At 61.3% G+C, this 22882-nt stretch overlaps 2 protein-coding genes across 3 annotated transcripts in view; both read right to left on the reverse strand.

The window, feature by feature from the left end:
* Positions 1-1117: 1117 nt before the first annotated feature.
* OCA2 (OCA2 melanosomal transmembrane protein) lies at positions 1118-17866 on the reverse strand. The gene is made up of 23 exons (XM_045582242.1): positions 17735-17866; positions 17250-17348; positions 16382-16626; positions 15972-16029; positions 15645-15717; positions 14501-14658; positions 13487-13569; positions 13260-13413; positions 12281-12352; positions 11700-11765; positions 11545-11601; positions 10706-10830; positions 9457-9595; positions 8947-9079; positions 7906-8053; positions 7163-7220; positions 6774-6882; positions 5917-6044; positions 4844-4903; positions 3781-3885; positions 2890-2983; positions 1725-1818; positions 1118-1317 (listed from the first exon to the last, which is right to left on the reverse strand). Exons 1-23 carry the CDS (start codon positions 17864-17866, stop codon positions 1233-1235), a joined length of 2475 nt encoding a protein of 824 aa, XP_045438198.1. The 3' UTR covers positions 1118-1232.
* Positions 17867-21310: 3444 nt separating this feature from the next.
* HERC2 (HECT and RLD domain containing E3 ubiquitin protein ligase 2) overlaps positions 21311-22882 on the reverse strand; it is a 44142-nt gene continuing 42570 nt past the window's right edge. For both annotated transcript variants that reach the window (XM_045582241.1, XM_045582240.1), the window contains exons 89-91: positions 22764-22869; positions 22288-22500; positions 21311-21937 (exon numbers count right to left, since the gene is read on the reverse strand). In XM_045582241.1, coding sequence (XP_045438197.1) covers positions 21665-21937; positions 22288-22500; positions 22764-22869 — 592 coding nt within the window. In that variant the 3' untranslated portion in view covers positions 21311-21664. The remainder of the gene's footprint in view (positions 21938-22287; positions 22501-22763; positions 22870-22882) is intronic.

Raw genomic sequence — 22882 nt, forward strand, 5'->3', positions numbered from 1 at the left:
ATCCTTTTCATCTTCTAAATTTTTTTATTTAAAAAAAAATATATTTTATTTATTTTCTTACAGAGAGGGACAGAGTCAGAAACATCGATGAGAGAGAATCATCAACCAGCTGCCTCCTGCACGCCCATCACCGGGGACGTGCCGCATCCAAGGTCCATGCCCTTGACCGGAATCGAACCCGGGACCCCTCAGTCCGCAGGCTGACGCTCTATCCACTGAGCCACACCGGTTTCGGCATGGGAACAAATTTTTTTAATCCTCAACCCACAGCCTAGGTCTGGGTCGTGACCGGGAATCAAACCAACAACCTTTCTTCGGTGTCCAGGCCGAATCCCTCGAGTTTTCATTGACGACCGAGTAACTTTCCAGAGAAATGCAGCCATAAAAACGCAATGTTACCTACTGTAAACGCCTCCAAACACGATGGGGTTATCAGTGATAGATCCTCCCTTCCTCCAGTTGATGGACAGACGTAAACCCCACCTGCGGCCTGCCATTCCTGAGCTCTGAACGGCCAATCAGCCCCTGCCAAATACCCTGAGCCCCCGACTCCCAAGTCCCAGGTCCCTGATCACCAATCAGCGTGTGCTGAGTGCTCTAAGCCCCCTCCCCTATCCTTAAAGGTGCTTGTACCCCGGCCCTCGCTCGCTCCCGCTCTCTCTCTCTCTGGAAGCAGCCGGCAGGCGTACTCTTCCCTCCAATGAAGCCTGTGTGTGTCCTGCCATCCTGGTCTCCGCACTTCTCTATTTCACCCGTCAATTAGCAGATTCCAAGACCATGTGCCGAGGGAGAGTTTATTTATGGTTTGATACACACACACACACTGCTACCTGACAGGGTGTCTGCCTGCCCAGCATGGCTTCCGGGGCGGGGGTACACCACGTGCATGCTCACTATTCTAACTTGAAACGTGACCACAGGAGGAAGAGGGTAGACGGCCTCGGGGGAAGGGACCCTGAGCCACAGGGGCCGTGTGGGGTGGAGGACTGGCTTGATGCTTTCTTATGAGATGTGTCCTGGAGGGGTGTCTCCGGGAGGTGATCTGTGGTTACGGTTGCCGTGTTTTTCCAGCATTCAGCAGGATCCGGGTGTGGGTGCCCCACAGTCTACACTCCCTCGCACCCCCGTGTGAGCCAGCACCTCTTCTCCTCCCGAGAGCCGTCCGCGGGGGCGTGTTCTCCGGACGTGGTGACGGCTCAGGCTCCCTTCCGTCTTCCGAGGAGGCGTCCCCGTTAGTTCCATCCCATCACCACGTGGACAACCAGCAGGTAGCACATGGCCACCAGGCAGGAGACCACCATCATGGGGAAGCCCAGCCTGGAACACACAAAGACAGGGGCATGGTGGGACCTGCCGCCCGTGAGAGCCCCGAGAACCAGGAGGCTGCTGGTTCCATGCCTGGTCAGGGCACATGGCCGCGTTGTGGGCTCCATCCCCCCGAGGGGGCGGACAGGAGGCAGCCCATCTATGTCTCTCTCCCTTCCTCTCTCTCTCTAAGAAACAAAATGAAAAATGAAAAAATAAACACATAAGATAGCAGCCGGGCCAGAGATGGCCTCGTTGGTTAGAGCATTTCCCCAGGACACTAAGGTTGCAGGATACTTGCCCTGATGAATGCGTAACCAACTGGGACAAGCACGCCTACCCTTGCTCTCTTTCAAGAAAAAAAAAAATCCATGGCCTCAGCGCCGCCCTCTCCGCAGGACGCGGGAGTCCGGATGTACCTGAAGAACTCCACGAACGAGAAGCCGTAGCCGTGCTGCTCGGCGATGCCTGCGCAGACCACGTTGGCCGACGCCCCGATCAGCGTCCCGTTGCCTGAAACCAGATTCGGTGATGAGGCCGGGCCCGCGGGGGCCGGTGAGGCACCCTGAGACCCGACCGCAGGCGGAGTCTGGGTCTCTGTGCCCCGCATCCAGGTCAGCCATAGTCTAGACCAGTCGTCGGCAAACCGCCTCTCGAGAGCCACAATCGGCTCTTTGGCCCCTTGCGTTTTTAAAAATACATATATATTTTATTGATTTTTTTAACAGAGAGGAAGGTAGAGGGATAGAGAGCCAGAAACATCGATGAGAGAGAAACATCCATCGGCTGCCTCCTGCACGCCCATCACCGGGGATGTGCCCGCAACCCAGGCACATGCCTTTGACCGGAATCGACCCGGGACCCCTCAGTCCGCAGGCCGACGCTCTATCCACGAAGCCAAACCAGCCACGGCTCATCATGGAAGTCTCTCCCTCCCTCTCCCTTCCTCGCTTGAGTTAATAAAATAAATATTTAAAAAAAACCAACAACAGCCGAGACCAGTTTGGCTTAATGGATAGAGCGTCGGCTTGTGTACTGAAGGGTCCCGGGTTCGATTCTGGTCAAGGGCATGTACCTTGGTTGCGGGCATGTCCCCAGTAGGGGGTGTGCAAGAGGCAGCTGATCGATGACTCTCTCTCATCGATGTTTCTAACTCTCTATCTCTCTCCCTTCTTCTCTGTACAAAATCAATAAAATATATTAAAAACAAAACAAAACAAAACAAAAAAACAAACACCCGAAATGACCTCCACGTCTCAGACCAGCCGCCCTCCCTCCACGCCCAGGAGGGGACGGAAGCCCGGCCTGGGGCCGGCTCCCGATCTGAATCCGTCCCCGACGTGAGCATGGAGCTCCGTGCGGGGTGGGACCGGTGGGCCCGGGCCCGGAGCAGGAACACGCTAACCCGAGCTGTAAGTCAGGGCGCACGCAGGCGGTCCGGCGATTCTGCGGGGATTGGGGGGCGAGGGGGGGCACGGGGACCCCAGCAGCTTCCCGGTCGCAGCTGGAGATGGGTGTCTGCTCAGGAGGCCGCCGAGTCCCCCTGCATCCGCTCCGCCCGCACAGACATCCTGCCCTGCTCACCTCCCAGGCAGGCGCCCAGGGCCAGCGCGTACATGAGGGGCGGCGCCGGCAGGCTGACCTCGGGGTCCTGGCTCAGGTTCAGGAGCACGGGGATCTGCGGAGGGAACGGTGCCCACGTCAGGCCCCTGGGACCCGGGGAGCTGCCGCCGAGACCCACCTCCACCACCACCACCTCCTCCTCCTCCACCACCACCACCACCACCACCGCCGCCGCCGCCCGAGGCCCGTCTGGCCCGGAGCGGAAACCAGAGGGCAGTGAGTGTGACACCCACGGCCCGAGCGAGAGCCCACGGGTGCAGCCTCCTGACCCTGGGCCCCCTTCTCCTCGCCGCCCCATGGTGGCTACTGCGGGTGGTTTTTTGTTGTTAACTCTCTCTCCCTCTCCCTTTTCCTCTGTAAAAAGTCAATAAAATATGTTCTATTTTTTAAAAAAATATATCTTATTGCTTTTTTACAGAGAGGAAGAGAGGGGGAGAGTTAGAAACATCCATCAGCTGCCTCTTGCACATCCCCTATTGGGGATGTGCCTGCAACCCAGGTCCATGCCCCTGACCGGAATCAAACTTAGGACCCTTCAGTCCGCAGGCCGACGCTCTATGCACTAAGCCACACCGGTTTTGGCAATAAAATACATTTTAAAGAAAGAAAGAAACAGAAGCAAAACGGAGGAAAGGGTGCTGTCCGTGGTGCTGACCCCGGGTGCGAGGCCATGGTCCTGAGCTCCCAGCCAGCCAGCCGCCTGGCTCTGCCGCCCGTGCCCTAAGCCTGCGGGTGCAGCCTGGGGTCGGGCGGGGGTCCCGTGCGGTCTTCCCCCGCAGGAAGGGGGCGCCCAGAAGGTGTGCAGCCCACACGCACACACCCACGCACAGGGGCCCAGGACGCGGGACTCACCATCGTGGCCGTGAAGGGGATGTTGTCGATCAGGGAGGATGCGATGGCCGATACCCAGACCACCAGCACGATGGCGGCCGCGAGGCGCCGGTCCTCGGGGACCATCTGGAGGGGCAGGCGAGGGCGGGGCTGGCATCACGGCTGCAGGTCGGCCACACGGGCTCTGGCCGTCCCACACGCGTGCAGGAGGGCCCCGGGGGCGGGCCATCCCTCCTCCGCTTCCCAGGCCGCCCGGACCCTCCCGGGAGCCTGGCCGGGCCCCACAGGGAGCGTGTGCTGGCCACACAGCCGCGAACCAGCCCTCCTGCCACCTCGCTGGGTTGGGGCCTTACTCACACGGGTGTCTCGACTGCTGTCTGTCTCAGACAGGCTTTATTTTGTTTAATACATTTTTATTCCCGTCAGAGAGGAAGGGGGAGGGAGGGAGAGACAGAAACACCCGTGATGAGCGAGAGCCATGGATCGGCTGCTCCTGCACACCCTACCACCCTGGGGACCAAGCCAGCAGCCCAGGCCTGTGCCCTGACCGGGAATTGAACCATGACCTCCTGGTTCACAGTCAACCTTTCACCCCTGAGCCACACGGACTGGACCTGCAATTATACACATTTTTTTAAAAGTCTCCCTTCGGCCAAAACCGGTGTGGCTCAGTGGATAGAGCGTCGGCCTGCGGACTAGGGGGGTCCCAAGTTCGATTCCAGTTAAGGGCATGTACCTTGGTTGCGGGCACGTCCCCAATAGGGGGTGTATAGGAGGCAGCTGATCGGTGTTTCTCTCTCATCGATGTTTCCAGCTCTCTATCCCTCTCCCTTCCTCTCTGTAAAAAAATCAATAAAATATATTTTTTAAAAATAAAGTATTAAAAATAAAATATATATATATATATAAAAAGAAAAAGTCTCCCTCCATCTCTGGGTAACCCAGGATAAAACAGGTCCCCGACTGCAGTCTTTCTTACATAACTAATGGGACCTCCTCTCACCAGAGTTTTTAAAGTTTTATTTTACACAATAAAACGGAACCCCCTGGCTGGAGCCCCCCTGTGCGGCTGCCCGGGCGGTACCTTTATCAGCGAGGTGGTCTGCTCGCCCACGTATTCGATCAGGTGCAGGTGGCCCAGCGCCTGGAAGAGGTGGGCGTCCGTGAGAACCAGGAGACACGCAGCTTTGCAAACGCCTCGAGGTCAGGGTTCGATCCCCGGTCAGGGCCCACGCCCAGGCTGCAGGCTCCATCCCCAGGGGGGGCGTGCAGGAGGCAGCCGGTCCGTGACTCTCTCTCCTCCTGGATGTTTCTCTCTCTCCCCGGCTCCCTGCCTCTCTGCCAGGCTCCGGGGAGGCGGGTGAGGGGGCCAGAGACCCACGGGCCCCCCTGGCAATGCCCAGCTGCCCTGTTTCCAGGGACAGAAGGACACAGAACCAGCGAAAAATCTTCTTTGGCAACTGAGCGGCCAAGGCTGGTGCTGTCAGCCCAAAGCACCCAATTTCCCTCGGCCGCCAGCAGATGGAGCCCTTGGATAAGAATTGGTGCATGTGGGATTTTAAAAAATTTATTTTTATTTTTATTTTTGTTTGTTCATCCTCACCCATGGATATCTTTCCTTAGGGTATTTTTTTGGCATTACTCTAGTTTTTATTTATTTATTTATATTTATTTATTTGTTTTTTTAAATTCTTTATTGTTTAACGAGAGGCCTGGTTCATGAAATTCGTGCATGGGGAGGGGGTAGGGGTGGGGGAAGGTGTCCCTCAGCCCAGACTGCATCTCCTCTCTCCAATCTGGGACCCCTTGATTCCCCCATGAACCCCCCCTCCTTTTTTTTTTAAAAAAACATATTTTTTTATTGATTTTTTTACAGAGAGGAAGGTAGAGGGACAGAAAGTTAGAAAACATCGATGAGATGTTTGGCTCAGTGGATAGAGTGTCGACCTGCGGACTGAAGGGTCCCGGGTTCGATTCTGGTCAAGGGCATGGACCTTGGTTGCGGGCACATCCCCAGTGGGGGGCGTGCAGGAGGCAGCTGGTCGATGATTCTCTCTCATCGATGTTTCTAACTCTCCATGCTTCTCCCTTCCTCTCCGTAAAAAATTAATAAAATATATTAAAAAAGCCGCCCTGCAGAAGTCTCCGGAAGCTCACCTCCATCAGCACGAACAGCGCCGCGAAGAACAGCAGCGTGGCCCACTCCACGCGGTGCAGGATGACCTCGAAGTCGTGCACGTCGGCCAGAATCAGCAGCCAGAGGGCGCCCAGGATCGCGGTCCAGCCTGCAAGGCGAGAACAGGGGCGGCTGGCGCTGGGTCCGAGGGCGGGCACGCCGCGGACGCCCCACTGCGCGGCCGCCGCCCTCTCCGCCGAGGGGAACGCGTCCTGCAGGCTGAACGTATGTTTTAATCTGTTTTTTTTTTTTAATGTATATACTTTAAAAATATATTTTTTCTTTACAGAGAGGAAGGGAGAGGGATAGAGAGCTGGAAACATCGATGAGAGAGAAAGGCATCCATCAGCTGCCTCCTGCACGCCTCCCACTGGGGATGTGTCCGCCACCAAGGTCCATGCCCTTGACCGGAATCGAACCCGGGACCCTCCAGTCCGCAGGCTGACGCTCTATCTACTGAGCCACACTGGTTAGGGCTGTTCTCTCCACATTTGTGGTTGTTTCTGTGAATCCTGACCCAAGGATATTTTCCCCATAGATTTTAAGAGAGAGAATGGGAGGGAGGGAGAAAGGGAGAAGAGAGAGAGAGAGAGAGAGAGAGAAACATCGATGTGAGAGAGACGCATCATTGGCTGCCTCCTGGACATGCCCTTGACCAGGGCCAGCGATCAAACCCACAACACTTTGGTGGAATCGAACCCGGGACCCTTTGGTCCCTGGGCTGACGCTCTGGTCCCTGAGCGGCACCCGCCAGGGCTGGAACCGGCGTGGAACCGCCGCTTGGGCCCATGGCGGCCAGGGCAGCGTGCCGGGCGGCCAGCCGGGCGGGGGGCCTCACCCAGGTCCAGGTGCACGGCGGGCACGAAGGAGCTGAGGAAGAACACGAGGATCACGAACCCCAACACGGCCAGGCACTTGGCCAGCAGCACCCCGTCCGATATCCTGTGCTGGGAGGCAAGGGGCAGCTATTCGGGTCCCGCCGGGGGCCAGGTCCCCCCAGACTTCTCGCGTGCGCGCGGCCGGAGACCACGAGGAAGTGGGTGCCAGGGCAGGGAGGGGGCCCGGAGGTCAGGGCTCCGTTCCCGCTGGTCCCCGGGGTGGGCGTGCGGGGTCCTCTCTCCTCGTCGGGGCGCGGGTAAAACACGCCGGCCGCTCCCGGGTGCGACCACGGGGCCCCGGAGGGCAGTGAGCTCGCCCATGCCTCCTGCGGGCACGGGGGCCCGGTACCTTTTTCTGCAGCTCCTGGATGTTGGTCTCCCAGTTCTTGTCCTCCTGCGAGATCTGCCTGGAACGGGGGAGGAGGAGGCACCTCAGGACCCGCCCACGGCGACACGGGGAGGCCACGGAACGGGGCCCTGGGCTCATGGGCTGGGGAGGACGCTGGCTCCGTGTTTCCAAAGGAAGACAACACGCAAGACGATGGGGATGTGTGATGAGCCGTGTGTGAGCGTGTGCAAGCGTGTGCATGCAGGGAGCCCGAGTGTGAACAAGGGGATGAGGGTCCTGAGCCACCCTGGGCTCCCCCCTCACTTTTTTTCTGCTTTTCTTTTCTTTTTAATATATTTTTATTGATTTTCTACAGACAGGAAGAGAGAGGGATAGAGAGCTAGAAACATCGATGAGAGAATCATCCATCAGCTGCCTCCTGCACCCCTCCTACTGGGGATGTGCCCGCAACCAAGGTACAGGCCCTGGACCGGAATCGAACCCAGGACCCTTCAGTCCGCAGGCCAACGCTCTACCCACTGAGCCACACCAGTTTTGGCTTTTTTCTGCTTTTCCAAGTTTCTTTTCCCCCAAAAAATGGGGATATAATTACAGCTCAGCTAACCAAGGGACGGAACGCTGGCAGAGACGCCCCTCGCTCTGGTGGGGATTCCGATTCCCTGGACCCTCTCTCCTCACGGACGCCCGTCTCTCCGTCTCCGTCTGCCATCTCCCTCCCTCTCTCTGGCCCCCCCGGCCGGTACCTGTGGAGGGACAGCAGCCGCCGGGCCAGCAGCCGCTCCAGCGCCAGCACCTTCCCCAGCAGCAGCCCGCGCACCGCCGTCTCCTCCCGGCTGGCCGGGCTGATGCGCTGGGCCGTCAGGCGCCACACCTGGATCTCGTGCTTCAGCTCTGCGGGGAGAGGGAGCCGAGCCGGAGCCTCCCGCGCGGAGCCGGGGGGTCGGCGGACGCCCGCTGCTTCCCTCGTCGCCTTCCCGAACCCCGAACCGGGAACACGGCCGACCCTGCCGGCCCCCGCCCCGAGGAAGCACAGGGAAACCCGCGCATCGGTCACGGAAGCAGGAGGCACACCTCCGACTTGGATGCAAAGCAGTTCGACTTTAGGAAAAAATGTGTACGGATGTCAGAGAGGAAGGGAGAGGGAGAGAGAGAGAAACACCACGACGAGAGAGAATCCCGGACCGGCTGCCTCCTGCACGCCCCCTGCTGGGGATGGAGCCAGCAGCCGGGCCCGTGCCCTGTCGCGGAATCGAGCTGGGACCTCCTGGTCGGCCACAGAGCCACGCTGTGGTCTCCACGCTGGAGGAGGAGTTTCCTTTGTGCTTCTCTGAGGACGTGTCCGTTTTTTAAATATATATATATATATTTTTTAATGGATTTTTCACAGAGAGGAAGGGAGAGGGACAGAGATGTAGAAACATCGATGAGAGAGAAACATCGGTCAACTGCCTCCTGCACGCCCCCTGCTGCGGATGTGCCCGCAACCGAGGTCCATGCCCTTGACCGGAATCGAACCCGGGACCCTTCCGTCCGCAGGCTGAGGCCCTATCCACTGAGCCACACTGGTTTCAGCTGAGGACGTGTTTATTGATGAGAGAGAGAGTGCGAGTGAGAGGAAACAGATGTGACAGACACGCATCACCTGGCACCCCTGGTTACCTCCTGCCCGCTCCCCGCCGGGGCCAGGGACCAGACCTGCCCCGGGCCCACGCTGTGACCGGGGGCCGAGCCTCCGGCCGCTTCCCGGCAGCGAGCTCAGTCCCGGGCCCACGGTCCACACTCACCCACAATCTCGCTGGGCTCCTTGTTGTACAGCTTCCGGTTCCAGAAGAGGAGCCGGAGCAGCGGGAAGGAGAAGAGGACGACGAAGCAGATCCCCACGAACATGTGCGCCGTGAACCCCGCGAAGTCCAGGCCCTGGGGGCGGACGGGGGGGGTCACGGACCGGCCTCTCGCCGGGGACCGCCCCTGCCCCGCCCCGCGGGAGGCACGTCAGCCCCGCGCCCGCCCTGGGCCGCACGGAAACAGATGCTGTCCTCCAGGCCTCTCCTTAAAAGCACAGCAGGGCCCTGGCCAGTGTGGCTCAGTGGCTAGAGCGTCGGCCTGCGGACTGAAAGGTCCCGGGTTCGATTCCGGTCAAGGGGGCATGTACGTTGGTTTCGGGCACATCCCCAGTGTGGGGCGTGCAGGAGGCAGCTGATGGATGATTCTCTCTCATCGACGTTTCTGACTCTGTCCCTCTCCCTTCCTCGGGTCTCGGCTCCGAGGCAGCCGCCCGGGGCGCGGGCACGCACCATCTTCCTCAGCTCCTGGTTGGAGATGATGATGACGTTGGGCGGGTCTCCAATGGCAGTGGCCGCCCCTCCGATGTTGGTGAAGATCACTTCTGCGATCAGGACCTGCCTGGGGTCCAGGTTGAGCACCTCGCACAGCCTGTCGCCAAGAGAGAGACGTGGCGCAGCCGGCGTGGCTCCATGGCTGAGCGTCCACCGACCGGAGAACTGGGAGGTCACGGGTTCAAGTCTCGGTTAGGGCCCGGGCCTGGGTTGCGGGTTCCATCCCCAGGAGGGGGCGTGCAGGAGGCAGCTGGTCCATGATTCCCTCTCATCATGGATGTTTCTCTCTCTCTTCCTTTCTCTCTGACAATAAACATATATTTGTAAAAAAAAAATCAGCTGAAACCAGTTTGGCTCAATGGATAGAGCGTCTAAAAGGTCCCGGGTTCGATTCCGGTTAAGGGCATGTGGTTGCGGGCACATCCCCAGTAGGGGCTGTGCAAGAGGCAGCTGGTCGATGTTTCTCTCTCATCGACGTTTCTAGCTCTCTATCTCTCTCCCTTCCTCTCTGTAAAAAAATCAATAAAATACATTTTAAAAAAATCAGTGGGTAAACACCCCCGGGAGAGGATTAACAACAACAACATCTTATCCAGCGCGTCTGGCCCGCGGCTCCTCTGGACCCAGGAGCCCACGAGGGCCTTTTCTCAGCTGCCAACACCCCAGCCCCCTGCCCTGGAGCGACGCCCTTTGACCTTAGAGGATGAAGGGCGCTCCCTGCAGGCAGCGCACGGGGCTGCACCCTGCGGCCCTGCCCATGACAGACGCGCCCCGGAGGCCGCCGGTCCTGGTCCCTGGACACTGCCCCAATCCGAGAGAATCAAATAGCCAAACATCCAATGAGTCAACTAGCCAAGTATCCAATTAGTCAAGTATCGATTAGTCAACTAGTCAAGTATCCAATTAGTCAACTAGTCAAGTATCCAATTAGTCAAGTATCTAGTCAACTAGTCAAGTATCCAATTAGTCAAGTATCGATTAGTCAACTAGTCAAGTATCCAATTAGTCAATTAGTCAAGTATCTAATTAGTCAAGTAGTCAAGTATCCAATTAGTCAAGTAGTCAAGTATCCAATTAGTCAAGTATCTAGTCAACTAGTCAAGTATCCAATTAGTCAATTAGTCAAGTACCCAATTAATCAGTTACCAGGCGGACGGGAGGGGCGCTCCCGGCTCCCAGCCCCGCCCGGCGGCACCCGCACACCCACCGGATGGTCACGGGCGTGAAGAGGAGCGACGTGGTGACGTTGTCCAGGAAGGCGGACAGCACGGCGGAGATGAGGCACAGCATGGTGATCATGGCCCAGACTCGGCCGCGGGACAGCTGGTAGGCCTGGAGCAGACACACACACACACACACACACACACACACACACACACACGCAGGGGCCAGGCCGGGTCAGTGGGCGGATGCGCAGGCCCTGCCCTCCCCGGGGCCCGAATGCACACGCCCACCCACAGCCCTGGCCGGGGTGGCTCAGGGGGCTGAGCGTCAGCCTGTGCACCGAAAGGTTGCCGGTTCGATTCCCGGCCGGGGGACAGGCCCGGGGTGCAGGCTTGATCCTTGTGGGGGACGTGCAGGAGGCAGTTCCTGTCTCTCCCTTTCCCTCTCCCTTCCTCTCTGAAACCAACGAAAATCTAAAGTAAATAAAATCAATAGTAGCTTTGCTTATTTAAAAAAAATGTATTTTATTGATTTTTTACAGAGAGAAAGAGAGAGGGATAGCTAGAAACACCTCGGTGACAGAGAAATCGATCAGCTGCCTGTGCCCGCAACCAAGGTCCATGCCCTTGACCGGAATCGAACCTGGGACCCTTCTGTCTGCAGGCCGATGCTCTATTCGCTGAGCCACAGCGGTTTTGGCTTTTCTGCTCTTCAGAATTTCTTCCCCCCCCCCCCCAAATGGGGGTATAATTACAGCTCAGCTAACCCAGGGACGAACGCTGACAGAGCCACAGCGCTGTCGGCTGCTTATTCGAACTGTGTGACGGCAGGAAATGAAGTCAACGAGTCCACATCTACCCACTCCCCGCCAGTCGCCCTTACCTTGACAGCGCAGTAATCAAAGAACCCGGTTTCCGAAAATATGGCGACCAGGATCATCTGCGGGGAGAGGGGCAGAGGGGACAGGGCCTCAGAGGGGCTGGTCGCCGACACCCGTGCGTCTTTGCTACGATGAAGGCGCCCGGAGCGGGGATTACCATGCCGAACAGCAGGGCCAGCGTCTCAAAGTCGATCCACTCCACCACGTGGGCCAGGCTGGGTCTCTGTGGGCAGGGCGGGAGGGGGGGGGCGCTCGTCAGACGGGGCTGGTGCGGGGGCCTGCTGCCTCCCCCGGTGCCCGCGGCCTCCGAGTGGGAGCACATCCCGCTGAGAACCACTGGCGGCCGGCGACAGGCCTCTGCATGCATTTCGTTGCAAGAAAAGCACATTTCTTTTTTTAAAAGAAAAGACTCGTGTTAGAGAGAGAGAGACATAGATACAGGAAATGGCGGAGAGAGAGAAAGAGATACAGTCAAACGGAAAATACTCCCCAGAGCGGGAGGCCCGTCAGCTCTGTCCTGGCCTGAGTGGCTCAGCAGTTAGCACTCCCCAGGTTCGATGCCCAGCTAAGGGTATGTACCTGGGCTGCAGGCGCATGCAGGAGGCAACTGATCGGTGTGTGTGCGTGTATGTGCGTGTATGTGCATGTGTGTGTATCTCTCTCTCTCTCTCTCTCTCTCTCTCTCTCTCGCCCCGAACCGGAGGTCCCGCGCCCCCCACTGTGCAGGGCCCCACTTACCTCGCCCGTCACGGCCAGCGCTGCCAGTGCCGCCAGGGAGCCCAGCATGGCGGCCAGCGTCCTGTGCACGATCTGGGGGGAGAGAGAGAGAGAGAGAGAGGGGACAGGGCTGTCACTCTGTCCAGGGGGCGGGACACACACACCAAAGCCAGCGCCGGCATGGACGCCTGGGCCGGCCTGGCCGTTCGGCGAACACCACGTCTACCACACGACGGAGGAACGGTGGGTCTTGCCGTCTCCCACGGCAGGCGCCCCAGAAGCACACACAGCGCCCCCGCCCCACACTCATCCCGGACGACGGTGCCCCTCTCTCCTGAGGGACCAGCGGACCCTCAGGGGAGGCGGGGGCCGGGTCAGCGACGTCCGTTCTGTCTGCAAGGAAGCCCGCGGGCCCCCGCCGGGTCACGGTCGAAGGCTGTGAGGACGTACGGAAAGAGAGCGCGCAGCCCCGACCCAAGCTCAGCTTGGATTGGATATTGACTAATAGAATATTTGGATATTGGATATTTGGATATTGATTGGATTAGTCAAAATTTTACTGGTTGGGATAATTGATTGAATTAGACATATTGGATTAGATTGCTTGTATCAGATATATTGGATTCATGGTTTCTCTCTCCCTCTCCCCGCCTCTCTGAATCAATAAAAATGTAAGAAATAATGAAATAAGATGACGGGCCGAAACGTCTGTGGACTGAGAGGTCCCAGGTTCGATTCCGGGCAGGGGCATGTACTTTGGTTGCGGGCACATCCCCGGTGGGGGGTGTGCAGGAGGCAGCTGGTCGATGTTTCTCTCGTCGGTGTTTCTAGCTCTCTCTCCCTCTCCCCTCCTCTCTGTAAAAAACCAATGAAATATATTAAAAAAGAAATCAGACGACGGAAAGGCCACTTCTCAGGAGGGACAGCCCACCCTCTGGCGGGAGGCGGGAGCCCCAGGCCCTCCCCGTGGGCGGGGAGGAGGCCGGGAGGGGTGGGGTACCTCGAAGATGATGAGCACGTAGACGCCGGCGAGGATGAGGGCGGCCATGGTCACCTGGGCCTCCACGCCCGCCCGCAGGTGCTGGTGCGCCAGCAGCAGGGGCAGCGCCCGGGGCTGCTGCAGGGCGGCCCGGACGCTGAGGGAGACGCCGTCCCTGGGAGGAGCAGACAGCCCTCAGGACGTGCCCTCTGCCCCGCCGCCCCCCCCCCCCCCCCCCCCCCCCCCACCTGCCGGGCACCTCGAAGGTGCGGCTCAGCACCACCTGCTCGCCACGGCGCGGGCTCAGGAACACCGTCCAGTTGTGAGTGACCTGGGACGTGCGAGAGCGGCCGCCTGAGGGCTGTGACCGGGCCGCACGGGACCCGGGCCGGCAGGGTGGGTGCCCGCTGAGGATCGGAACAGGGGGAGAGAGCCCCCCGAGAGCCCCCACTGAGGGCTGTGACCGGGCCGCACGGGACCCGGGCCGGCAGGGTGGGTGCCCGCTGAGGATCGGAACAGGGGGAGAGAGCGCCCCCGAGAGCCCCACTGAGGGCTGTGACTGGGCCGCACGGGACCCGGGCCGGCAGGGTGGGTGCCCGCTGAGAATCGGAACAGGGCGAGAGCGTCCCCCGAGAGCCCCCACACGAGCAGTCCGGCCCATGGGCAGCTGGAGATGCCCCCACGTGGTTTTTTAAAAATACGTTTTTAAGTTTTTGAGAGCGAGCTAAAGGAAACGCTTGCCTGAGGCGGCTACCTGTCTGCCCCAACAGAAGGATCATGGGTTCGACTTCCTGGGCAGGAGGCTCGGTCCCTGGCCCCGTCAGGAGAGGAGGCAACCCCCCGATGTTTCTCTCTCTCTCTCCCTCCTCCTCCCTCCCTCTCTCCACTCCACTCTCTCTAAAAACCAATGTGTGCACAGGGGGTCAGCAGTGGAGCCCATTGGCAGGTGTCTTGCCCAGTCCTGGCTAGGGGGGCCCGTGGAAGCCAGCCAGCCAGGGAGGGACCGCAGGAGGGCTCCAGGGCATCATATCCAGCTCTCTTGCCTGGTCCCAATCAGCCAGACACACCAGCAGCAAGCGAACCTACCGCCATCTGAGTGCCTGCCCCCTGGTGGTCAGTGTGCGTCATAGCGACCGGTCAGGCTGTCGGTCAACCCGACGGTCAGACACCTAGCATGTTACACTTTCATTACATAGGATTCTCCGGAGAGGACTGACAGCCACGAAAAGGTGCTTTCATGGTAAGTAGCTTAGCTGTGGCACCTGCGGGGGCCGCCGCCGGGGGCCGGGGGTGCTGGCCGGCGCCACCTCCACCACCAGGTGCTCGTCTCTGTCCGCTCGGCTCGGGCCGCCAGCCAGCAGGGCCCCCGCCAGGTCCACGCGGAGCAGCGAGGAGTCGGGCCGGCCGCTGAGGTTCGCCGCTGGGGGCGCGTTAAGGCGAGCACAGAGCAGGGAGAGGCCCGGGGTCCCCCCTCCAATTACCCAATATCCAATATCCAATATCCAATAGTCCAATATCCAATATCCTATTAGTCCAATATCCAATATCCAATAGTCCAATATCCAATATCCAATATCCAATATCCAATATCCAATATCCAATATCCTATTAGTCCAATATCCAATATCCAATATCCAATAGTCCAATATCCAATATCCAATAGTCCAATATCCAATAGTCCAATATCCAATATCCAATAGTCCAATATCCAATAGTCCAATATCCTATTAGTCCAATATCCAATAGTCCAATATCCAATATCCTATTAGTCCAATATCCAATATCCAATATCCAATATCCAATAGTCCAATATCCAATATCCAATATCCAATGTCCAATATCCAATATCCAATAGTCCAATAGTCCAATATCCTATTAGTCCAATATCCAATATCCAATATCCAATATCCAATAGTCTAATATCCAATATCCTATTAGTCCAATATCCAATATCCAATATCCAATAGTCCAATATCCAATAGTCCAATATCCAATATCCAATAGTCCAATATCCAATATCCAATAGTCCAATATCCAATAGTCCAATATCCAATATCCAATAGTCCAATATCCTATTAGTCCAATATCCAATATCCAATATCCAATATCCAATATCCAATAGTCCAATATCCAATATCCAATATCCAATATCCAATGTCCAATATCCAATATCCAAATACCCAGGGGCCAGAGGACAGGCAGCGGGGAGACACCGGGCCCCGGGGCCGCAGCCCACGCGCCCGAGCGCGGCCTCGTGCGGGACCCTCGCCCCCACCGCCCACCTAGTCCCCCGCTCCTGTCCCAGAGCCCGGCTCCGTCCAGCGGCCGGTGGCCTGGGCCGGGGCGGGGCGGCCCCGCTCTGTGGCCCGCGGCCCCTCCCGCTCCGGCACCGCCCGGTTCGGATACAGTAGCTCTCCAGCGGCGACACGGCCAGCAGCTGCCACAGCGGCCCCTCGTCCGGGTTCAGGCTGAACGCGACCTGCGAGGACCAGCGAGGGCTCGTGGGTGAGCGATCCGGGGCTCGCCGGAGACCGGGGACGGCCGAACACCGGTGAGCGCCGGCCGGCGCGGCCGAAGGGCCCCGGTACGACTCCAGTCAAGCACACAGACCTCGGGGGCAGGCTCCTCCCCGCCCGGGCCCTGGTGGGGGGCGTGTGCAGGAGGCAGCCCATCGCTGCGTCTCTCTCTCCTCCTCCCTCCCACGCCCGCAGCTCCCGCCCCGGGGGCACCCACCGAGCACAGCACCACGAAGAGGAACAGGCCGGTGACCTTGAGCCGCTGAGCACAGCGCCTGCGGGAGGAAAGGCGGCCTGCGTCACGGAGGCCGCCCCGTCCACCAGGCTGACCCGGCGGGAGGCCCTGGGGAGGGGCTGGCCTGTCCCCTCCGGCCTCGGGTGGCCTGGGGGAGGGTGGAGGCCAGGGGAGCGGAGGCCAGGGGAGCGGAGGCTGTGGACGGAGGCGGGGACCCCGGGCGGCGGGGGGACGGCTGCACAGACCCGCCTGGCCCCGTGGGCCCGGCCCGAGCCTCAGCCGGTCCCTGAGACGCCGCTCCGGGCACTGACCACGGCCCCTGCCCCCGCCCCCAGCCCCGCCCCGGGCCTGCAGGACCGTCCCCGGGACCGCACGGGGCCCCGGGCGCCTACCTGAGCTTGGAGAGGCGGAACGGGGCGGGGGCCCCCTCCAGCAGGGCCCCCCGGTCCGAGGAGGAGGAGGAGGCGGATCGGGAGGAGCCGGCCGTCTCGCTGCCCAGCAGGGACCTGCCCTCCCACTCGGCGGAGCCCAGGTCCCAGGCCTCGAGCTCCGGGGGGTACACGGGCAGGCCCCGCGCCCTGGAAAGCAACGTGGGGTCACCGTCCGGAGACCGCCCTCGTCCCCCGCCTCCATCCGGCTTCGAGAGGAGGACCCGGGCCCAGGGCGGACGGACATCTCAGAACAGCTGGGCCCGGGAAGCCTGAGTTCTCTCGGATCTTCAGGACGCACCGTGGGCCTTAAAGACACACCAGCCAGCCCTCCGGCCGGCGTGGCTCGGCGTGAGCATCCGCCTGAGAGCCGGGAGGTCAGGTCAGGTGGGGGCAGTTCCCGGTCAGGGCACAGGCCCGGGTTACAGGCTGGATCCCCGTGGGGGGCGTGCAGGAGGCGGCCGGTCCATGGTTCTCTCTCCTCCTCGATATTTCTCCCTATTTCTCTCTCCCTTGCTCTCTGACATCAATAAAAATACATTAAAAATAGCCCTGACCAGTGTGTCCCAGTGGATAGTGTCAGCCTGCGGACTGAAGGGTCCCAGGTTCGATGCGGGTCAAGGGCATGGACCTTGGTTGCGGGCACATCCCCAGTAGGGGGTGTGCAGGAGGCAGCCGGTCGGTGTTTCTCTCCCTTCCTCTCTGTAAAAAAAATCAATAAAACATATTTAAAAACAAACAAAACCAGGACCTTGGAGTGCACAGTGCAGGGCGGAGAGACCGCGGCCTCGGGGACAAGCTGCAGTCTCCCTCTTGGGGGCGGGGCACTCACCGCTCCTCCGGGGAGAAGCTCCCCAGCAGCGGTGTGCTCTCGGTGCAGCAGGCGTCCGGGGCCCTGGAGCTGCAGAGCCGGGCGGAAGGCGGGTGAGACCTGGGAGACACACACACAGAGCAGCAACGGCGACAGGTGCCGCCCCCGCCAGCAGGGGGCGCCCTCCCGACACCCGAGAGCGAGGGGTGGGGACCACCGTCTCCCATGAGGGTGGCCCGTGGGGGAGGAGGAGAGCGAGAGAAACATCCACGATCAGAGCGAACCACCCATCGGCTGCCTCCTGCACGCCCCACCCTGGGGATGGAGCCCGCCCCCCGGCCTGTGCCCTGAGCGGGCATCGAACCCTGACCTCCCGGGGTGTGGGCGGGCGCTGACACATTTTAAACGCACCTCTGCTCCGGGAGGAAGGGGCCGCCATCCCGGCCGCCCGGAGCCCAGCAGCTCGGCCTGGCCGCCCCCCGGGGGTGGGGGCTCCCGGGGCTGGCCCCCCGGGCTCCCGGCGGTGGCCGGCGGCCGGTGGCGAGGCCCAGGCTGGCGCGCGGGGATGCGGACGTCTGATGGAGCTCCACCTCCAGCTGGCCGGAGCCCGGCCGGCCGCCCTCCTGCCCCAGGTGCATGTCCGCCACCTCCGCCCCCTGGGGCCGGCGGGGGGGGGGAGAGAGAGAGGGAGAGAGAGAGAGAGAGAGAGAGAGAGAGAGAGAGAGAGAGAGAGAGAGGCGGTGACGGACGGGCAGACGGCAAGGCTCCCAGCACCCGGGCACCCTCACTGCCGCGGCACCGCAGAGAGGCCTCCCTTTTCTTCCCTTAATCGGTTTTTAAATTTTTAAATGTATTTTTATGGACTCCAGAGAGGGAGGGAGAGGGAGAGACAGAAACATCCAGGAGGAGAGAGAATCATGGATTGGCTGCTCCTGCAGCCACTGGGGACCGAGCTGGCAACCGGGAATGTGCCCTGGACTGGAACTGAACTGGGGACCCTTCAGTCTGCAGGCCGGTGCTCTATCCACTGAGCCACACCAGCTAGGGCTTTACTGACTCGAGAGCGAGAGCGAGAGCGAGAGCGAGAGAGAGAGAGAGAGAGAGATCAATTGGTTGTTCCACTTATAGTGCATTCATTGGTTGATTTTTTAAACAATCTTCATTGTAGGATATTTCCCCGTTGATTCTCAGGGAGAATGGAAGAGAGAGGGAGAGACAGAGACACAGCCACTGGGCCGGGGAGGCGCATGCCCCTGAGGTAGGTGCCTCTGACGTGGGTTCGGGTGCTCTCCCACCCCCAAGCCCAGGGGGAGCATCTGCGCCCCCCTCCCCAGACCGGGACCCTGAGCCGCCTCCTCCTGGGTCAAGGAACGTGTGTCCTGACTTCGGCTGGTGCCTGGGGCAGGGAGGGGGAGGAGGGGGAAGCACAGTTGGCAGCAAAGACAAAATCCAGAACCAAAATCCCGGAAAATCCGTCCCGCACACGAGGTTCTCACCCCTGGACGGGTGACTCCCGAGACAGACAGACCCCCGTGTCTGACGACATTCCGGGAGTCCTGAGCCCGCTCCCGGCTCTTCCCGTCAGCCCCCTGGTGCACCCACCCCACCCGAGACACTCCCCTCCCCCCGTGACCCACCCTCTCTCACCCAGCTGAGCCCTCCCCCATGAAGTGTCCCTCCCAGACGCAGGGCCGGGCAGTGGCTCTCTGCAGCCGGCTAGCTGCCCCCTGCCCTACAAACTCCGTGATTTTTCCCCAAAACACACATCTATCTGACCCCTGGGCCTCCAGCTCAAAACCTGTCCCGGGCCTGGCCGGCGTAATCGAACCTGGGAGGTCAGGGCAGGTGCCTGTTTGCCGGCTCCATCCCCAGTCTGGGCTGTGCAGGAGGCGGCCGGTCCATGATTCTCTCTCATCACGGACGTTTCTCTCTCTCTCTCTCCTCTCTCTTTCCCTCTCCCTGCCTCTCTGAAATCCATACAAATAATAAAATCAGAAACACACAGCAAAAAAACCTGTCCCAGCTGTCTCAGGTGTGGGTACCATCGGGCCCCCCTTGGCCCCATCGTCCCTGATGCCCTCAGACCTCGGCCAGGCCCCAGGCGGTGGGGTGAGACCGTCTCAAGGGCCAGTATCAGCCAAGGGCAGTAAACCTGGAGAAGCGGAGACTCCTGTCACCCCCAGTCACACGGGCATGAACAGCTGGCACACAAGCGTCTGCAAACTCCGTTTGCAGGAAAGGGCAGGTGCTCCCTCTCCTGGGAGGGTCCCGAGAGCCAGCTAAACTGACTCCTCACCAGTGATCCTGGGAGAGTTGGAATCCCAGCTGCAGGCCACCTCCCTCCCAGGGCCCAGCGCCCCCTCTCCCTTGGGGCTTGATCCTGGGGCCTGGACGGCAGACCCCGTGCCCCCACCCCCGACAGCCAAGCCCCATGGTTCGGGTGCCAAGGACCTGCCTTGTATTCAGGACAGAGCTGCTGCCCACGGGGCTCACCAGCAGCCTCCTGTTCTCTGCCTGGGAGCCAGCCATCCATCCACATCCCCTGAGCCCGGGCTCAGCAGGGCCAGCCAGGCCCCTCGCCGGAGCAGCCCCAGGCCCAGGCCCGGGTCTGCAAGCCCAGGATGTGGTCACCCAGGCCCCTGGAAAGCGCTGGCCGCAGGACCCCACAGGACCCCATGCAATCCCTCCGTGTGTGGCCGGAGCAGCCGGAGGGATGGGGAGGGCGCATTCCGTTCCCAGAGACGCCTGACCCGTGCGCTCACGTGCTTGCCAGGCGGGCGCTGCCGGGAGCGGACCCCGCTGGGCAGGCTACGCAGAGCCCGGCCCGAAGGCCCGGGAACCCTTCCCGGCTCCCGCCTGGGCACACCCGGGCCCCCTCCCGCCCGGGGAGCCCTCCCCGGGGCGCCGCTCCTGTCCCCTCAGGAGGTGCGCGCTGCGCTGCGCTATCGCCCGCGCCTCCGGCTTTCACAAACTTTCTCCAAAAAGCGACCGCCCGCCCGCCCACCCAGGGCTCCTGCAACCCCGCCGGCTCCCCACCTGCGGCTCCCCACCCACCTGAGGGCTGGCTCTTCCTCCCTGAGCGAAGCCGGAGCCCCGAAGTGCGAGCTCTGAGCCGCGAGGGGAGCGCAATCCGTGGGGTGCGCGCGCGCGGGGCGGGCCGGCGCCTTCCTCCCTGCCAGCCCCGCCCCCGGCGGCCCCGCCCCGCCCCGCGGCAGCCCCAGGACCAGGAGGAGGGGATCCCTGCACCCCAGAGCTGTGCGCATCAGCCAGCCAGGCGCTGGGGACAGGGTTTCTCCAGGATAACGGGGACTGGGACAGCCACTCGGAGGGCATGGTCTGCCTACGTTTTCTTTTGTGCAGCCCCCATCCCTCCCCTCCGCCCCTAAAACCCCAGCCTGGACCAGAAGACCGCAGCCTGGCCCCTCCCTCAGCAGCCCCTGTCCCTCCAGCGGCCCCAAGGAGACTGGAAGAGAGAAGGTCCCAGTGAGGTGCACAGGCACCTCTCCCTGGAGTCAGCAGCCCCCGGCTCACCCTTGGCTCTGAGGCCACAGAGGCTCCCTGAAGGGCCCTTTCCACAAGGCCGTGTGTGGAGACCGGGGCTTCCCCGTTGCCCGGGTCAACTTGATTTTTATGGATCCAGCCGGCGACAGCCCAGCCAAGGCCGAAGGGCAGAGCCTAGTCCCAAAGTGCTGACAGTACTGGCCCCAAACAGCCAGCCCAGACCCTGAGGGCCAGCCTCGCCGGGAAGAGTTGGGCAGAGCCAGCCTCGTCCCCAGGGCCATAGCTCATGTGGCTGTGCACCCTGATGGGGAGCTGAGGTCCGCAGAGCCTCGTGCTGTTGAGGAAAGTTGTACGTTTGATTACTCACAGTAGAAAGACAGGCTCAGCCCCCGCCCCACCCCCAAGGCCCTGGAGGGTTGGGGCGAGGGCCCCGGCTCCGTGCCCGCCCTCCCTCTCCTGAGGGCCGGCCTGTCACTGCAGGGCGAGGTGTCTGCCCCAAACACAGCCGACTGGGGGCTGAGGGTCGTGCTGGCGGAGGCCGCTCCCAGGCTGTCAGACCCCGTGCAGGGAAGAGATGCTCACGGCTCTGACTGCGCTTTATTTATAGGTGGGATTTAGGCACATACATGACACACACATGTACAGGGCCATCCAGACTCTGGGTTTTGGTTGAAATAACCTCTGGATGCGTTCAAGTAACACTGATCAACTCATGTTCCAAAAACATTTAATAAACTCGGAATAAAACGGTGACGTATTTATAAGCGACCGCCGGCCACGCAGGTTTCCACGTACAGTGGGGAGGGCGCAGACGCGGAAGCGGAAGGCTCTGCTCGCTCCTGGGAGCCGGTATGTACACGGCGAGGCAGCAGCAGGGGGCCTCTCGCCTGCAGGACGGAGGCCGCGGCCGCGGCCGCGTGAGGCGGGCTCCGCGCTCAGTGTCCCGTGAGATAGTCCTGCGTGGAGTCAGAGGCGAAGGAGTCCACGTCCTCGTTCTCCGAGTCCTCGCTGCTGTCCTCGGCGGCCGGCTCGCCGGTGAGGGCGATGCGGGCGTAGTCGTCGGTGTCGATGGACTTGCAGAAGTGGATGGCGTACTTGAGCTTCTCCTCCAGCACCTGCCGGCAGGAGTAGCGGGGCAGCTTCAGCAGGAAGAAGCAGGTGTAGGACTCGGGCAGGAAGTGGTCGGGCGGGCTGTACTTGTCCAGCACCTGCAACGGGAGCAGAGCTCCTGAGGGACGGTCCGTCCGCGGGCCGCGGCTCCCAGCCCGCAGTGCAGAGCAGTGGTTACCGTGACGACGGCTGTGCAGGATCAGGCTGTGGGAGGCCCCTCTCCCCCCGGGACCACCTATGTTCAGTGAGAATGAGGACCCATGGCTGACGGACCCCGAGGCCCGGGGGCAGCCTGGCCGTCACCCAGCGCCCGGCCTCACCCGGGAGGGACCGAGGACTCGCACTGAGCAGAGCTGGGCTCTCGTTCCGACGAGCCCGGGGGCTCGGGTCCAGGGAGGACCTGGCTGTGCGCGGGGCCCACGCTTCCCGCGGGAGGAAGGGCGCCCACCTGGATGACGAAGTCGCGGCCCCGGAAGTCGGCGATGGTCCGGGGCAGCCGGGTGCGGCCCCACACGAAGCGCAGGAAGAGGGAGCGCTCCGTGGTGGAGAAGGCCTCCATCACCTCCCAGAACCACTGCACCAGCGGCGCCGACGGCTCCACCCCCTTGTAGGTGGCCACCGACTTGAGCAGGTGCAGGGGGATGTCCGGGCTGCCGCACACCTGGGCAACATCCGCGTCCGTCCGTCACTCGCCGCCCGCCCACTGCCCACCACCACCCACCACCCACTGCCCACCGCCCGCTGCCCACTGCGCACCCACCCACTGCCCACCCACCCGCCGCCCGCCACCCAGGCCGGCGGGGGCAGGGCACGAGGGGGCCCGGGAAGGAGGCGGGAGGCTGGCTTCCTGAGCGGAGCACCCGGACCGCGAGGGCACGTGAACAGGCGGGAGGGCTCGGGGAGGGGGCCCACGGAAAGGCCTACCATGGTCTCCAGCTCGTAGCCGGTGAAGAGCGAGAGCAGGGGCACGGGCACCACGCGGGCCATGCCCTCCCGCACGGCCGCCACCTGCTCGTCGAACTCGTGGAGCCTGAGAGGAAGGC

This window comes from Pipistrellus kuhlii, unplaced genomic scaffold (genome assembly GCF_014108245.1).
Source record: "Pipistrellus kuhlii isolate mPipKuh1 unplaced genomic scaffold, mPipKuh1.p scaffold_m20_p_151, whole genome shotgun sequence".
Lineage (NCBI taxonomy): Eukaryota > Metazoa > Chordata > Mammalia > Chiroptera > Vespertilionidae > Pipistrellus > Pipistrellus kuhlii.

Coding starts and splice junctions, on each gene's coding strand:
- OCA2 (XM_045582242.1), bottom strand. CDS start 17,866: ATGCACCTGGGGCAGGAGGGCGGCCGGCCGGGCTCCGGCCAGCTGGAG. Junction 17,349..17,734: donor CACCGCCGGGAGCCCGGGGG/GCCAGCCCCGGG, acceptor TGTGTCTCCCAG/GTCTCACCCGCCTTCCGCCC. Junction 4,904..5,916: donor CGCTGTTCGTGCTGATGGAG/GTGAGCTTCCGG, acceptor CACCTCTTCCAG/GCGCTGGGCCACCTGCACCT.